The sequence below is a fragment of the Eptatretus burgeri genome, chromosome 9, assembly GCF_056783735.1.
Source record: "Eptatretus burgeri isolate ZD-2024b chromosome 9, Ebu_testis_v1, whole genome shotgun sequence".
Classification (NCBI taxonomy): domain Eukaryota; kingdom Metazoa; phylum Chordata; class Myxini; order Myxiniformes; family Myxinidae; genus Eptatretus; species Eptatretus burgeri.
Window position 1 is genome coordinate 64,836,714 of NC_140969.1, and position 17,293 is coordinate 64,854,006.

Sequence of the window (17,293 nt, forward strand, 5' to 3'; positions counted from 1 at the left end):
TAAATGCCTTGGTTTCCAAAGGATGAAGTAGAGCGAGGTGTGAGGCAGGAGTACCACCTCAGAGGGGAGAGCAGTACTCCATCAGGCTGCAGAAAGGTTTTTTTACATGGTGAGCGCAGATGTGCCAAGGGAGGACTTTGCATGACAGAGGATGCCAGTCGCTGACCGGCTTTGGAGGCCGGCTAAGAAGTTGCCTTCCCATGAAGGATCATGAAGACTACTTGAGCATTGTTGTGAAAGTAGATGTGGGGGGGGCGCTTCTGGCGGTTCTTTCAGAGACTTGGTGAGTGAGATTCGTTAGGATTGAAAGACAATTTTTGGAATCTTACCTTAGGGTGAGAGTATACACGTCAGACACCTGAGGATGTTTTATTTCTTTAATCTGTCTAAGGGGGTTTAAATTTTTTTTTTTTTTCTTTGTTGGGTGGGTGTACATTGAGGTTGGTTTGTATTTCCCTGGTGTGATTTCTCATTCCCTCTCCCCTGCTCCTTTTAATCTTTTCCTCCTTCACCCTTGTCTGTTCCAACAATCTCCCCTCCCCCCTTGCCTTTCTTAATCCACCAATAATCCTCTTTGCCAATCTCACTGCATAGTATTTTGTCCCTACTCTCATGCATGTTTGGGGTACATAGTGCAATGCTTTTCTGTGCATGGTGGGGTGTGGAATATCTCGCATACTTTGTGCAGAGGGGGCCCAGAGGGCTCTCGTGTCTTTCACATGCCAAGGGGGCTGTGGTGGAAGTTTCCCTCGTCATCTTTCTACCAGCTGCATTGTGGGGATGCCAACATCGGATGCACACCAGACTTGCATGCGATCAGATGGGGAGAAAGCCTCATCCTCTGGATCAGGCATCTGACTGACGGATACCAAATGCCTGGTGAGGGGCAGAGGTTTGCACAGACTGTAGAGGGATGGAGCCCATGGTGTGGATGAGGCCAGTATTGAAAATCCCAGAATGCAGTTTGGTTTGTGGGGAGCTGCAGAAACTGAGCGAGCTTCTTGTTGCATATCTTGCATGCTGGAGAGTTACCACTGTCTTGCACATCCCATCTCCACTCCACTGCCCATCTTCCTTGTCCTTCCCCCCCCCTCAATTCCCCAGTATATTTTGGGCTGTGGATGGTGAGGAAGGAGTTGACCACACACTACTTTTCTTCTCTTCACATTGAATCATGGCCATGTCTTTTTTTTTTTTTTTAAGAATGCGTCAGGGTAAAATCTGCTTCTTTGTGACGTTTGCGTGTAATGATTATTTCAAATCCGTCTTGTCTTTTGATTTTTTTTTTCTTCGTCTGACTGTGTACAAGTATAGTTCGATGGGAAGTTTTACCCCACCTGATTTGTGCTGCACCCCTTTGTTCTGCTCGACAGGTCACCAGGTGCATCGCCGAGGCCATTGGTCTAGTTGCCGCCATTATATGTCCTTTATGAGACCCTGCAATGTTAACTACTGCACTTTTTTTCACGGAAATGTGTTTTATATAGTTAAGAGTGCCAAATTGGCTTGAATGCAACATTGAGCATTGCTCAGAATTCAAGATGGTGGCGGCCGCCATCTTAGATGTTCGCCAATTTTCAACTTTTGATCTCATTGACCTAGAGGGCCGTGTAATACTTTTCTAGGGGTTTTAGACTGTGGGGAGTCCATTTCTGGAGTTGTTTTTTTTTTGATATGGGGTCAAGGTCAAATTTGACCATAAATCAGCTAATCTGATCTAAACTGTTGATCTTGGTGAAGATTTAACCCTCAGGGCACAGGTTGCAAATCTGCAATTGCTAATTACCAGTGTACATATTTGTTCATGGTTCATGAGTTTCCTGGGCTGTACAGGGACACTGATTAAGGCATCTGGCATGGACATTCTCATGCGTGCAGTGTTTGGTATCACCAGCATCAACGAGAAGGCCTGGACCAACGCTCTATGGGCATACCGTCTCATCGCCATGCTGCTGCAGAGTTTCTACTCTAATGGCCCCAAGACTTACCAGGAGCTGAGCGACTACCTGGAGTCAGCCGGAGAGCACCCAACCGGGAGGCTATGGGTGGACTGCCTCGTCAAGCCAACACTGGCGCTCATGTTCCTGCGTGGAGACGTGTTCCTGGAACGGTGACTTCCTCCAGCAGCACTCAAGGTGATGCTGCCGTATTTCTTCGTGGCAGGTCACCACAATTATGTGCGACAGATGGAGCAACTTCCCCAGCATGCCAAGGAGGACCGACTGGAAGGCGCGCACTTCTGTTGGCACTCGGATGGCGGGACTGCAATGCCAGCAGATCAGTTCGGCGAGCAGGCGTACATTAAGCAAGGGAAGGGTGCTGGAGGTATGAAGGGTATTTCGACACCTGCCGAGCAAGTAGCTGTGGGTCAACAGTTTGTGTGCCCACTTCGACATTGCCATGAAAGATATGTACAGTGATGCTGGGCATGATGAGAAGCCACATGGTGGAGTGGATGGAGAGAACAAGAAGAGGAGACTGGACGAGGCCGATCGGAAGATCGTGGCGGAGCTGGAGAAGTACTCACCCCCTCAACGAGTAGCATCCAGGTGTCTAAAACATCTGCAACAGCCAAGTAGCGCCAGACGGTGAACGTTCAGGATACACTGGTGATCGGGAGTGAGCAGAGAAAGCAGTAACTTGCACAAACAAAGGTCAAATCAATGGAGGCGCTCAAGAAGACAGTCACTGTCAAGGGGAAGGCCATCTACGATGTCGACACTGTTCAGTTGGCTGTTTGTTTGTCGTGGAGGTAGCCGGCATTGTCCAGTCCTTCCAGCCCTGATTGACTACGGCTGCTTGAGGAAAGGCAACAAGGCCGTGCTCGTGTCTCGGTGTCTCACGACTCCACCTGCTCCAGACGTGGTCTTGGTTGACGCCGGCTAGCTGCTGTACCAAATCGTCTGGCTAGTTGCTGGGACCGCAGGAGACCTGGCTGCAAGCTTCAGCACTCAACTGGCCCACTACCCTCCTGGCTCCAAGAAAATCGTCCTGTTTGACAGGTATGACCAAGAAGCTCCTCGCGCAAAGGACGAGGAGGGGAAGAGCCAAGGAAGTCTGGCTGAGCCTAAACACCGCCCCCCCTTTCCATGCTGAGAGAAGCTATTCACAATGCCATGAACAAATCTCAACAATATCCTATGCGGCTACCCCCTTCCACACAACATCCAGCTCGTCAAGCTGGACTGTCGTCACCCATGCTGAAGGTGGCGGTAGAGATGACAGACGTCTTCGTACTGGACATCAAGGATGCGGATCGTCGCCAAGATTCAAATGGAAAAGTGGAATGCCGATGTCCTGGACATCAACGAAACTGTTGGGCCCCAGAAAATGCAGCCAGCTTCTCGGTGTCCACATGCTGTCGGATGCGGTACAGTGTCGTACCCCTGCGGAAAAGGAAAGTCGGTGCTCAAGCTCCTGGAGATAGACATCCCATGTCTTGATCAAGTGCTTGGACAGCCTGGCGCTACCCATGCTCAGCTCAAGGCGACAGCAGACAGCTTCTTACCCCTCTAGGGACAGAATAGCTGTACGACAATAAATGATGTGCGTGCTCGCTTCTACCACCACCGAAGAAACTGCCGCAGACTGATGTCAACCTGTAACTGCACGTGGACCAATGTGACCCACCCGAAGAAGCTTGAGATATTGCCAACTTTGGTTGGAGCATCGAAGGCTCCACCATCACTCCGGCTGTCTCAACAGTGCCAGTTGCTCCCCAAGTGCTCCTGGATGTAGTGAGCTCTAGCTGCAGCAGCATCGCAGAGGGCAAGGCATGCTGCTGGAGTTGACTTGAAGTTGCATTTTGCATGATTTGAGATGTCTGTGGGTTCCTGCTATTATACTGGCAAACTTCCTAAATGATCTGCTTACAACAGCCATGTGTGATTTAGTTGCCTCATCCATCTGTGCAGCAGTCGGTTGGGTTTTTGAGCAGTCGTAAAATTTTAAACAAACCTTTAAACCTTAGATGCATGAGTGCAAAAATAATGCAAGTAAACAGCCAAACTGGGTCATTTTTGACCCACTTGTGCATCTAAGGGTTAAAAGAATATGGAGAACATGAATTGTTGGGTCAAAAGGGGTCATGGTAAATGCAAATAGGCCTTATCAGCTCAAGATAGCTGGGGTTTTAAATGAAATTGTATATTTTTGCTGATTAACTTTAGTTTGAGTTCAAAGGGAGCTTGAGATGCTTTCTATTTTAGTGTGTGTATCATCACTGCACTGTGAACAGTGTGTAACCTGTGCTTCAATGGGGGCCCACAAAGGGTTCATCTGGTCCTGAAAGACTAAAATGCATGACCTGCACATGTTTCACAGCTGGTTGAGCCTTAGGCAAGATATAACTGGGGCTATAAATCTTATGATTTTACGCTTTATTAATGTGCACAAGTGAAACAATCATGTGCAACTTTATTGTTTCCCTTTGTATGTACCAGCTGTAAAGCATTGGGCTATTTGACATTGCTATCCAAACATGTGCATTTGCTGCTCTAATGATGTACTTGCATTAAAACTTGCACTGGTTACCTAGTTATAGCGTGGTGACATCGCGCTGTTTTGTTTTTGTATTTTCTCCATCTTGGAAAATAAAATCGACATGATCTGGAATAAAATAAAAATGATTGATTGATGTTTTAGTCATAACATTGAAGTTGGATTTGTAATACTTAAGGTACCCTGCATCAAACTTATTGCAGAAGATTAAGTGTGATTCAGGTTTGCTGACACTCTTCAAGATTTTACATTCCAGCCTTTGGTGCAAATCCTGGCATCCCTCGAAGCATGGATTGGTCTTTAATGTCAGTATGGTTTGTTTCCAGAACTGCCAACTTGGAAATCGACAAGGTTTCTCCTATGGGTTTGACCTGAAGCTGGAATCTTGCAAACAAATGTGGCCTCCAATGTATCTGAGCCTTTCATGCCCATGTGAGCATCAGCTTGGAGATGCTCCAACATGTAAGTGTATCTGGTGTGAACTTGCAGAATAATACAGAATTACAATTACAACGTATAAATGCCATTCTGGCCTGTTCAATGCAGGTTTAACAATTGATTTTGTGCTTCAACTATTTTGCAGTTGCATGTGATGCGCAGACCAAGAGGATGGCTGCAAACTTTGGGCTTGTGTTTGGCACTCGTATTGAAATGATTGAGATGAAGGTGAATGGACTTTCTTCCAATTGCCTGGCAATTACATCCAATTCTGATTACAAGTGTGTTGTTGTGAGGACTTCTATTCCAGGAGCTTTCAATGTATTTTTGGAGGCCAATGTTGTGGGCACTGCTGTGGCTGTGCTGGTGAGTTGCATAACTATCACTTTGGTTGATTAATTATAATTATTCCATTAAGTGGGATCTCTAAGTATACATTTGTACCATTTCTTGTGAAATGAATCCAAGTTGTCATGTTCAATTTTGATTCCTTCAGGACCGGACTGAAAGCACCAGAACGTACTGGGCCAACTTTGTGCTGCGGGTTAGAAATGAAAAAAACGTGTCCTTTGACTTTATGGGGAACATAACCTGCAACTTCCCTTGCTGTGGTATGTTCCACCATAACAGAGTTGTTCTGTTTTGAAATTTATATGGTTGAGATGAAAGCAAGCTTGTAATCAACTTTTATTTTCTAGAACCTGGAAGGATTTTGTGTTCTGAAGAAAGGCTATTTTTGAAGTTGGCAACTGTGGATGTCGTTGGCTTTTCCATGACTATAGGAGGCCACCCAGTAACCAAACTAGCTAGGATGGGTTATGAAGTTTTGGAGCATGAAGGGTCTACTCTTGTGATGGCCACACCTGATGCTGCTCTGAATGAAGTGAAAGTGAGTAAATCACTGTACTCTGGCTACTTTTTTATTTTTTTTATTTTACTTATTTTTGAAGAATGAACTGTTAATGTATGGAGAAATTGTTTTTATTATTTATTTGTTTTTTTTCTCTATCCAGGTTCTACCAAATGGTACTGCAGTGATCACATTCACTGTTACCTTGTCTAATGACTTTGGAGTAGTTGAGGATCATAAAGTTGTTTGTTCCCTTCCTGCAAAAGGTGATGTACAGCATAACCTGCTTATTCAAGTTAAAAAAAATTACTAATGTGTCCACAACCATCCTTGACAATGTTGTAGAATGTCCTCTTTGTGTGTGTATGTAATATATATAAATTTTTTTATTATAAACAGTTGCATGATTGGATGGAAAATGCATCTGGTCTCTGTCGGCATGGGTTGCAGGGACTCATGTTGGGAATAAACATTGGCTAAGTTATGAATTTTAATGCAGTTGAATTGTGCAGGTGTTGGTAATGTACAAGTATAGTTGGATGCCAGACTTTCAAAGGGCATTGTAAAAAGTGATTTAAACTTTGTTTACATCCTCAGATGGTTTGCGAAGTCCTGTTGGCAAATTGCTTGTGGAAAAGTTAACTTAACAAGGCCAAATGTGTCCAAGAGCCGTGTCCTAAAGGTTTTGTCTTCACCAGAAGAACGAGACCCGTCATGGAGGCTCCTCCTTCATGACGAGAAAATAGTGCATTTACGAAATTACAACACATTAAATGGAATAATCTTTAAATAGTAACGTGAACTTTTCGAAACTTTAAAGCAAATGTCCAAATATATTTAAAAGTTCATGATAGACGCTCTCAAAAGGAACCCTCAATGCGTGGATGTGTACAGGTGTTTAGTATTTAAGGAGATCCGAATCCTGTATGTAAAAGCAGAGTCCTAAAGGTTTTGTCTTCACCAGAAGAACAACGCGGAGCTCTTGGAGCCAGCGTTCGCTACGCGAGACTCAGCTAAAAATGGGGAAGGTTGAGTTTTCTGCGAAAGTGTAAATGCTCCCAAAGACGAAAGGCCTGTATTATTACCTCCACCACCATAAGTGAAGGTTGTTTTCACCCCTTTCTGTCTGTCTATCTTTGGACAGGATATCTCAGTTATGGACTGGTTTGGTTGGTGTGTGACAAGGATGAACTGATTAGATTTTGGTGAAGATCTGGATCTGACTACTGGAATTATTTTTTTTGAAGTGATTCTTCCCAATTGAGTGAGGGCTAAACCAATATTGTAGCATGATGTCTCAAAAAGTTGCGGATGGATTCTAATGAAACTTGGTGGATAGGTTGGGTGTGTGACCACAACAAATTGATTCGATTTTGGTGAAGATCCGGATATGAGAATTTGATTGCTTCTGCCACTGAAGGTGTAGTTTGTTTTTGTACAGGATATCTCAAAGTTGTGGATGGATCCAGATGATTTTGTGGACAGGTTCGGTGTGCGACAAGAACAAACTGATTTGATTTTGATGAAGATCCGGATCCGACTACTGGAGAAAATAGTGATTCTTCACCATTGAGGGATGGGGCCAAAAACGATATAGTACTGTATCGCATATTTCAAAAATGTATTGAGCCCGATGTGTTTTCGTGGATCAGGCATTGCGTGGTGGAGGTATGCACTCTACCGAGTCTTTAGTTGTACTTGAGTTTGGTAAATGCTAAATTTCCACTTTTTTGCTTCACCAACCTTCCTCAGATTTGATTGCTTGCAATGCGACCCATATTCAGGCAGTAATGTCGGAAAGTTATTTGGAAGTTCTTCAAAACTTGACACTCAATGGTCAAGCATTCCAGTTGGGAGATCTCGGACAAGTCTTGGTTCACATTTGGGAAAAGCCAAAGGACCAGAGACTAGTTACTGTCATTGATGTTTCGAAGAAATCTCCTCTTCTCTTGCGGCAGGTGTGGTGTGCATTTAATGGAAGTTTGAATTTGGTTGCCAACGTAATTTATTTATTGTCATAGTTTTCGGTGCATTTCCAAGTTGCAACGGTTTGCTGAAACTTGAATAGTTTGCAGCATTTTTGACTGGTCAAATGGTTCTTTGCAGGAATGCCAAGTTGGGAGTGAACGTGGTGTGACCTGGATCATGGAACTGTTGTTTCATTTGAAGGATGTGCAACCTCTTATTGTACAGAAAAGCTTAGCCTGTCCTTGTGAAGTGGAAATTTCTACTTTCCCAACATGTGAGTACTTGTTTATATTTTGCAGAATTAACTTTGTGATCTGCTTCAATTAATTTTGTGCCCCTGTATAGTGGAATCTGGACGGGTTATTTGCACAACCAATGTGTTGCGTTTGGAGCTTGCGACTGCAGCGGTTGCTGGGTTTGAGATAACTGTGAGGGGGAAACCGGTGGTGGAGTTGGCAGGAATGGGATACAGCTTGGAACAGAAAAGCAACTTGACCATCATCACGGCAACACCCAACGCAGAGTTTAATATTGTGCAGGTGATTTATTTAAACGAGTTCTGAAACAGATTTGTTTTAAGTATCTTTGAATAAATGACTCCTTGGTATGGTGAAAATTTTTAATGTTCTCAAATGGCTTTAAAATTGCTATTGGAAAGTCTTTGAAGGAGCAAGTTGTATATAATTGGTAAATAAGCTTATGGTACTGTACATCAGAAGTGATAATTAGGAACTTCAACACTGGAAGTCATTTGGCCCATCATGCCTGTGCTTCCATGAGATCAAATTCATCTGTTGGGCTTCAGATTTAATTTCGATTTGGGGAGGATTATGTAAAGTGTTATTTAAAAGTAAAATTGAGGGAGTGACAGGCTGTTGCAGGGTGAGGAATGTACAAACACTAACCACATTCTGTTTGACAAGACCCTCACTCACCACCTGTATAGGGTGTCCATAAATTACCAAGTTCATCTAAAAAAAAATTAAATGGCTGCTCCTCGTAGCTTTTATTTTACTATCAACACCTGTAAATCAATCTCCCATGTCATGCTCAAAGACTGCCCCCTGTATTATATAATCCCTATTTCTGTTGTTCTTCCCCAGCTCCTAAAATTGCTTTGCATTATGGTGTTCCCCTTTTTAAATTCTTTGGTGGCCCAAATAGCACACTTGTAAAGCATTGAAGTTGTATTTGCATTAATTTACCCAATGGTTAAAAATTAGATTTGGGAATAGAGCTGGTGCAACCTTCTGCAGATACGCCATTTGGTGGAGAAAATACCACCGTGCATGGCCATTGGGAGGTTTTTGAATTGGCAAATATTATGTAATTAAGCTCGTGTACATCGAAATTAGTTAATTAAATGAGTGAGGAAAGTTGCCTTTGGATTGGTTATAAGATGACAATTTGCTTGTGCTCAATATCTGCTTCATGCATTGTGCTGATCGGTATAGTTATACGTTACCGGGCAACAGGTGCAATAATCAAATAGACTTATCATTAGACGTGAGTGTGGACTCAAGATCCTTGCCCAGTGCAGGTTGTAGTGACTATCAAAGGTTGGGCTAAAATAAAAGGTAGATATTGGAAGACAAAAAGGCCTCAAAGCATGTCGCTCACTTTTAGCAAGGCTCTAGAAACCCCATTCTCTTGAATTGTCAGTGTCCATAGAAAATGGCAAAATTGGTGCTACTTTGCCAATGCAATTGAACAATGCCCAATCGACTGTCCAAAGAGGAAACGTTGGTCGAGTTTTGATTTGAAGAAAGGTTGAAAACCTTGATCAAAGTCTAGAGTACAAGAAGTGAAGAGAGCTGAGAAAGTGGTTGGAAGCAAAGGCTGTGGATGTAGAAAGGGTATAATCTGGTTGGATCATTGAGTGGCAAATGATGCAAGAATAAAGGTACAGGTATTTGTATTGAAGTTGCTAATGGTGGCTTATTGGTTGAGAGATGAGATCGAACAGATGGAACAACTGTAAAGCACTATTCAGCAAGGATCCACATTTTATAAATCTCTTGGGTTCCTGAAGGTTTTGAAGAGCCAGAAATTCTGAAAGGAAATTGAATGTACCAAAAAAAAAACTTGAAACCAATAAGGCAGTGGGACTTTATGGTATGGACCAGCTGAGGCACTTGGAGCTGGTGATGGAACAGCGATCGACCTGAAAATTATGAATGGGTAATATCAGACATTGTTGCAATGCCAAAGGTTGCTCGATCACTAAAGTCCTCCAACCATGGGACGCTCATTTTAATAGGTCACCCATCAGATTCTGGTTGAGACTGGGCAAAGGGTTGACTACTCGTTGAAAGAGGTTATTGCTGAGAAGTAGTTGGTTTTTGTGTCGTAAAGGCATGACAAATGCTATGTTGATGGACTTTGAAAAGATGAAGAGAAAAAAAAAAGGAGATTGTTGTGGGCAATGTTCATTGACTATGCAAAGGCATTTGATGCATTCAACATGAAGCAATGTGGAAAGCCTTAATGGAATTTGGAGTGCCAAAACATTTGTTTTTTGGAGAAGGCAGTTGGAGTTTTTCTGGTAGACAATGGACAGACAGATTTCATTTTGAAAAGGGAGTATGGCAAGGTTGTTTACTGTCCCTTATGCTCTTCAATGTGATTGGTGAGGATGAGATCTGGGATGCACAGTTGGTGGCTATTATTATTATTATTATTATTATTATTATTATTATTATTATTTTGGACTTTGTGGAGAATGCTGAGTCCTGGATGGAGCATAAAACAAATTAATGGGTTCAGGAGGACGATTGTCTGCTGAATGTCATCAAAAGCAGCAAGGTGACAAATTGGTCCCACTGCAAGAAGACGTGGCAGTGTGGCATTAGCTTGATTGAAGGATTGATAGAGGGGAAGAACAGGATGGGTAATTTGAAGTTTTTGGGTTGTTGGTGGGCTCTTTTAAGACTTTCTAGCACCAACAGCCATGGTGTGAATAATAAACTTCAGAAGTTATACATTTTTAACATTGTAATGGGTGCAAGTGTCAAACGTGTTGTGTTTGCAAACACACAAAGGATGTACTCATGGACTGGGTAGTACATGTTGGTGGTTAAGATGTACTTGTTACAAATAATTTTTCACCCTGCATCAGTGTTGGCATGATATGGAAGTGCTCCTTGTAAGAAAGCTGAATTTCCATGTCTTGGATAATTGGCTCCAAGTTTCTAGCAAATTGGGCATGGCTGCTTTGATTTTTCTGGGAAAATTTTGCTGCTGTCCAGTAAAATTTGAGATCGAGCAATTTTGCCTTCAATGACTATGACCGAACTAAACTTGTGTGCAGATTGCTTGAAGGTTTACTTGAAAATTCCATGTGGAAGTCTGCATTTCTTTCCTCCAGACTCTTCCTAATGGCACCAAAGTCCATACATTCGTTGTCTTCCTCAATAACAGCCACGGAGCAAGTCGGGAATACGTGGTTACTTGTGCCTTCCAAACATCCAGTGAGTTTTGTGTTCAAAGTAAGGGGGGTTCATTAACCTTTTAATTGCCTTGCATGATCATGAAAGTTAAATGGAGTTGAAATGCACTGATTTGATTTTTGTCTTAGATTGTGCTCCTGGTGGCTACATGGAATTTGAAGTCTGGGCCAACAGCACTGTGCCTCATCTGAACCTGGAGACTGTACGTCTCATCGATGATCAAAGCTGCTTGCCCCAGCTGATTACTTCAGAAAAAGTGGTTTTCTCTTTTCCTCTTTCAGCTTGTGGTACACGAAAGGTGGTAAGTTGGACCTTTGAAGCAGTTTGCTGAAAATTTGAATAAGTAGGAACTAAGGTTGTGACGTGCTGTAGTCATCCAGTTGCCTGTTGCAAATCTCAATACAACAGATTTGAAGACTCACAGCCAGATCATGTCTCCACTAGTCAGGATATTGTACTGATTGGGGCACTGAATTGGTTGAGTGTTATGCTGATTATGGATCATGGGCCAAGCCTCCAGAGGAGTGATACTGTTTTTGTATGCAGCTTTAACTACCGCCACCAATTCACTGATATGATTACCACGATGACCCGAATTCACCCAGAAACCAGGTATATTAAAGCAAATGGGTGATGGGGAAACACAAGAAGCAATAACAAATGGTGTAACAATAACCCATGAGCCACGACTGCACATATGTGCCCATGAAAAACGAAGATTCCTTTAATAGCCTGTGCCTCATTGGGGGTTTGGCTTGCTCCAAGTGAGACAATAAATGAGACTAATACCTGAGTTGTGCTGGCATGAAGCATATTTGATGTGGGGCAGCATCTCGGGTGCATTCTTGCAGCTGCCATCTGTTGGTGTGGCAGTCACGTGACTGCCTTTGACATGGTAGCTCCCGGTTATCTCTTCAGCCAGGTGTGTGTGCTTTTATCTTTGGGCCACCACCTTCTGCTGTGGAAAACGATGCCACTCCTCAATCACTCATCAGGGCTGAAGCCCAGTCTGGGGGCAGGGCGAGAACCCTTCCCCGACTTGCAACCTGATGGTCCTGGTGCCATCGGATCAGTTGTGATGTTGGAGCTGGCTTTCCCACTAAAAGTATGGCCTGAAATGCTCAAGACATGTATATTATAAGGTAGAACATAGAATAAAGCTTCAAAGGGATGTTGGCTTTGAGACACGGAGTGTGGATTCCTGCCTTCAGATAAAGCAACGCATATCTAACATCACAATTAAATCCCCTCCTGCTTACACTGACATTCATTAGGGAACTAACTAAACTACTTGTCAGTCTTAAGTGTGAGGCGTAATTTCCACAAAACTCTTGTGTGTGCCTCGTACTAAATGTCAAATTTTGGATGATGCTGTCTGAGGTAAAGTACATGCATATTACATTTCAGTTTTAAAATCTCCAACTTGTAATCAAAATGGTCTCATCTATACTGTAGCTTTATTAGAAGAAAAATAAATCTGATATACTGCCACTGCCATTTTGCCCATCATACCCCCCCCCTCCACATTTTCCATGCAAATATGGTTGTGAATCTTTTGTGCATAAAGATTAGCATGGATGGACTCCCTCAACCAGGTGATTTTTTTTTTTTTTTTTTTTTTTTTTTTTTTTTTTTTTTTTATATATATGACTAACTTTGGATACACATTAGCTGAGTTGTATGTTGAAAGCACATCCAGTGATTATGTTTGAGTTTGTGAAATGGGTTCGTTTACTTTAGGTACAGGGAGCAGTGGTTCACTATGAGAATGAGGTCTTCTCAAAATCTGAGCTTGTGCTGGGAACAATTTTGAGAGACAGCGAGTACAGGTGAAATGCAAACTTGCACATAATTGTATGTTGTGCAATTGTTTGTTCAAAAATAAATAACTTACCTATTCCCAGGTTGCTTGTGGTGTGTGAGCACCATCCTGAAGATACAATTGCTGTTGGATTTCTAGTGAACACTATCATGCCAATGCTACCTGTACTACAAGAAGGTCCCCTCAATCTCCTCCTTAGAGTCTTCCATGGTTTGTTTCCCTACTTAGCTGCTTGTTTCTAAGGTGACACTTGAAGGTACTACTTTGGTTGGAACTGAGCACCCATGTTCATGTGCTGGGCACAGATGGTGCATTCAATATGCCATATGGGCAGCAGGAACATCCAGTGTTTCGAGTACTGAGAGAGCCAATCCACTTGCAACTTGAGCTTAATGGGCGCTCTGATCCCACATTGGAGCTCTTCTTGGATGATTGCTGGGCTACTTCCAATGCTGACCCCTTGAGCCAGCCCCAGTGGATTGTTGTGGCAGATGGGTAAGCTCAAATTGTAGACTTGGTGATGCATACCAATTGGATCGAGTGTGGTGTGAGGTATTTTATTTATATTTTCAGCTGAAATGTTTTGGGGGAGAAGGGTGTTTGTCATTATTTTGGTCACCAAGTGAACCGTCAAATTAATGTCTACCTTCAAAAAAAAAATTGAGTTTGTTTTGCCATAAATACATGAACCCAGATCCTCCCTGTGATATTGACTCTCATTGGAAGAATATCTTGATACCATTTTGGACTTTAACTTGTCCATGCAAGCCTGATTAAATTTGTCGGTCTGGTGGTTTAATATTTAAATTCTGGTAGCATTTACTTTCCATTAATCACACTATTTGTGTTGCATGGATTGCTGTTTTAAATGTCAAACAGATGTGCCAATGGAGGTGATGACTACCCAACAATATTCCATTCGGTAACTTCTGAAGTGGGGCTGCTCAACCCACCATCGCACACTAAACGTTTTGAAGTGAAGGCTTTTATCTTCACTGATGCCTCTGGAGTTCCCTCACAGAGCTTGGTAAGGTTCAATACAACCAAATGGCACTTACACATACTCAATGAGCTTTGGGTGCTTAAAAGTATCTTGGATGTGAGCATGTAATTTCAAGAGCTAATCTGGAGTTGTTATGTATATATTTGTTGTGGAGCCGGGCGTCGGCTGCGAGCACGACCGCGAGGTGTAGCAGTAGGGTCGACTCTACCGAACACCTGGAATCTAGATCGTACCTTTCAGAAAACTCTGAGGGTACGGGGTCCCTTGCAGGACTGAATCGTCAATAATTCCACCACGTGGGACAGGGTTATTTGCCAAACTTCAAAATACTTGGAGACCCACGTGGCGAGCTACAGAGTATTAACACCGTCGACTGTACGCGTACGGGACGAGCCGAATGCGTGCTCGACCCGAGTGGATGGTGACAGAAGTCCCGTCAGTCCGAATGCCCACCACGACAGCAACAACAGCCTTCTTTAATTCCCCAACATGCACCGTGCAAAGCCAATGGAGGAGAGGACTATCTGAAACATTCGACAAGGGATTTATTTAAAATAGGGAAAGGGGAAACACAGAGCAGAATTAAACTGACTATAAAGATGTACAAACCACTTAATGATTTCTACTTGGACAGGCCCACGCACAAACACCACACACACACGCAAGGACATGGACCTTCCCGCCTCGTGCGGTTTGGCTGAGACAAGCGAACCAGGCCAGGGTCAAGATGGGATCAGAAGAACCAGGCGCCAGCGAGACGCAATCAGGAGAGGCGAGCAGAAGAACCAGGCGCCAGCGAGAGGTGTAGGTGATGACAGACAGGACTGTTTGCAGCATGTACAGTATCTGGCCTTTCCTGAAAAGTTTCAGATACTCCTCACTCTGGCAGTCTTTCATTTCTGGACAGCACATGAGTTTCCACAATGCTTTTTTTTTTTTTTTTTTTTTTTTTTTTTTTTGGTACAAATATACGTTTAACAGCATCAACCAGCCGTTACGTAAAGACGTCGTTTGGAAACGTGACAAATGATCTTTGTTGGCATTCACAGGACCAATACAAACGTGGGATTCATTGAATGAGAAATGTTAATCGATCGAAAGCTTGGGTGGCTCAAGAGGAAAATGGAGCACATAAAGGCATTCAGGGCAGAAAACTAGACTTGTGGCCACCCTATTCATGAGTAATGAGTTTAATAGTGAGAGGAAATGTAACTTCCCATGGTAAACAAGGGTTTAATGTCTGAATATACACCACATGGAGCGCATACATTTGTTGACTTCTAATACTTTCTATGAAAATGTGGTTAATTTTTGGGTTACTCCATGTAAGCAATCTGTGACAAGCTGGTGATGCTGCAAAAGTTGCAGTTCAGAATGGTTCTGTGGCATAACATGCTAAGCTAGTATATTTTGCCTGAAGGTGTACACATATTTTTCAAAATTAAAGGTGATTCTCTGTCTCCATCATAAAACATGGCTGGGCCAATCTCCACCAAATTTTGCATCCATTTTGGGAGTACCCAGGGTCAGTTCGTGGGCACATTCCCTCCCAACTTGCATATGTGGGATTATTGGCCACCTCACAAAATGTATTTGTCTCAGGCTGCTCTGTAACTGTACTGTAGGTGGAGTGACTTGGTAGTGCAGAGCAGGTGTTTGTGGTTTTTGAAATTTTCAAAATGGATTTATTTTTATAAATCATTGAGGCTTGTGGACAAGCGACTACACTAAATGGAATGGGACATAACAGAAAAACATGATGCAAGACGCTCATGCGTGGAGTGGACAATATGGCCATGGAAGGAAATTGAAAGGAGGGATTTGGGTAAGATTCACAAGGGTAGAAAATATCATGGTTTTGGATTGGTGACTGAGATGGTGCTGAAAAGCTGTCTTGATGACCTGGAGGGAAGAATGGGATAGAGTATGGAATGGTAGCAAACAGTTTAATTCTTATTCTTGTGGTTTGTTCCAATGTCACTTGCATAAATATATAATTTGTATTTAAGGTCCTGGAAATTTAGTCTTCTGTGACTGTGAACCCTGTTGAAGGATTTTCAAGAAATTTTTCATTCCCTAATCTCTACACATTTTGAAGTAACTATTGAAACCAATTTGAATGACATCTGAACTCCACAACTGGGCATGTTGCTTTGCCAATTTTATGGGAGATGCAGGTATGAGATTACTTGTTTCCTCCAGGTTTACTTTCACTGCAGTGCTGTGGTTTGTGACTTGTCACGGCCTGATGTCGAACAATGCAAGCCAAGTTGTGTAGGTGCTGCATCCCCAAGTAGAATGATGCGCCGATCGCTCAGAGGTAATGAGCTTTTAATGGTGGCGGTGCTGTTACCATGCAATGCATGGATTTTTCATAATGAAGTTGACTCAAACCTCTGGTTTGCTAATCAAATTTCTTGATTGGAGATCCAAGTAAAATCTTAAATCTCCCTCTTCCACTCAGCCCGACAAGCTTCCATGGATGACCTGAGGGGCACTGCCAGTTTAAAGGAGCCAGTCATTGTGATGGTGACAGAATTGCAGCAAGTCGGTAAGAACATAGTGGAGTGACATTAACTGAGTGAATTTTTTATTTTTTTATTTTTCAGGCAAACTGAATAAAACATCTTTTTACAAGGAAACCATAGGAACAAACAAGACTGTTGAACAATTACCCAGGCCGCTATCATGCTATACGATGATAGCTCAGTTTATTTAGCATGATGTTGGATTGTCAAAAGCATAAGACCAATTTTATGTTCTTGGATAACCCATAATTTGGCAAGACAATCCAAGATGAATAACCTGAAATGCAACTTTTTTTTTTCTTAAGGTAAAAAGGAGGTTGACAATATCCAAAGAAAACAGAATCTCATATGGACCACTGGACTGCTATCTATTACATTTTTCCTTATTGGCATTCTGTTTTTGTTTTCCCACTCCCCATTGACAAGTGTTTGCACATGACCTTCCTATTTATGTTTGTGAATTAATAAACCTGCTCGAGCCTTGTAGATTGCTTTGTTTTAATTTTGGAAAAAGTGATGGTCATGGGGCAACTTGTAGATTATGGAAAATGAATGACATGGGTGGTCTATTGCCAACCTGAAGCCCTGGAGGGGAATGGGATTGAACACAGGTTCTACAAACAGATGAAAGTGCAGTGAGCCTGGATTTTAAGATTTTTTTTTTTTAATGTTGGGATAAAAGCACAAGGAATTACAACTGCACTCTTAGAGTACGTACATCATATCCTTCAGGAT

At 42.6% G+C, this 17,293-nt stretch overlaps 1 protein-coding gene across 1 annotated transcript in view; it reads left to right on the forward strand.

Annotated features, from left to right (window-relative positions):
* LOC147020231 (uncharacterized) overlaps positions 1-17,044 on the forward strand; it is a 30,463-nt gene extending 13,419 nt beyond the window's left edge. Inside the window, exons 17-33 of the mRNA XM_085895420.1 lie at positions 4,827-4,962; positions 5,084-5,304; positions 5,435-5,549; positions 5,637-5,827; positions 5,952-6,054; positions 7,541-7,746; positions 7,895-8,030; positions 8,102-8,295; positions 11,124-11,226; positions 11,334-11,506; positions 12,946-13,034; positions 13,110-13,237; positions 13,333-13,522; positions 13,907-14,054; positions 16,233-16,350; positions 16,495-16,581; positions 16,864-17,044. Coding sequence (XP_085751546.1) covers positions 4,827-4,962; positions 5,084-5,304; positions 5,435-5,549; positions 5,637-5,827; positions 5,952-6,054; positions 7,541-7,746; positions 7,895-8,030; positions 8,102-8,295; positions 11,124-11,226; positions 11,334-11,506; positions 12,946-13,034; positions 13,110-13,237; positions 13,333-13,522; positions 13,907-14,054; positions 16,233-16,350; positions 16,495-16,581; positions 16,864-16,997 — 2,472 coding nt within the window. The 3' untranslated portion in view covers positions 16,998-17,044. The remainder of the gene's footprint in view (positions 1-4,826; positions 4,963-5,083; positions 5,305-5,434; positions 5,550-5,636; positions 5,828-5,951; positions 6,055-7,540; positions 7,747-7,894; positions 8,031-8,101; positions 8,296-11,123; positions 11,227-11,333; positions 11,507-12,945; positions 13,035-13,109; positions 13,238-13,332; positions 13,523-13,906; positions 14,055-16,232; positions 16,351-16,494; positions 16,582-16,863) is intronic.
* Positions 17,045-17,293: the final 249 nt, after the last annotated feature.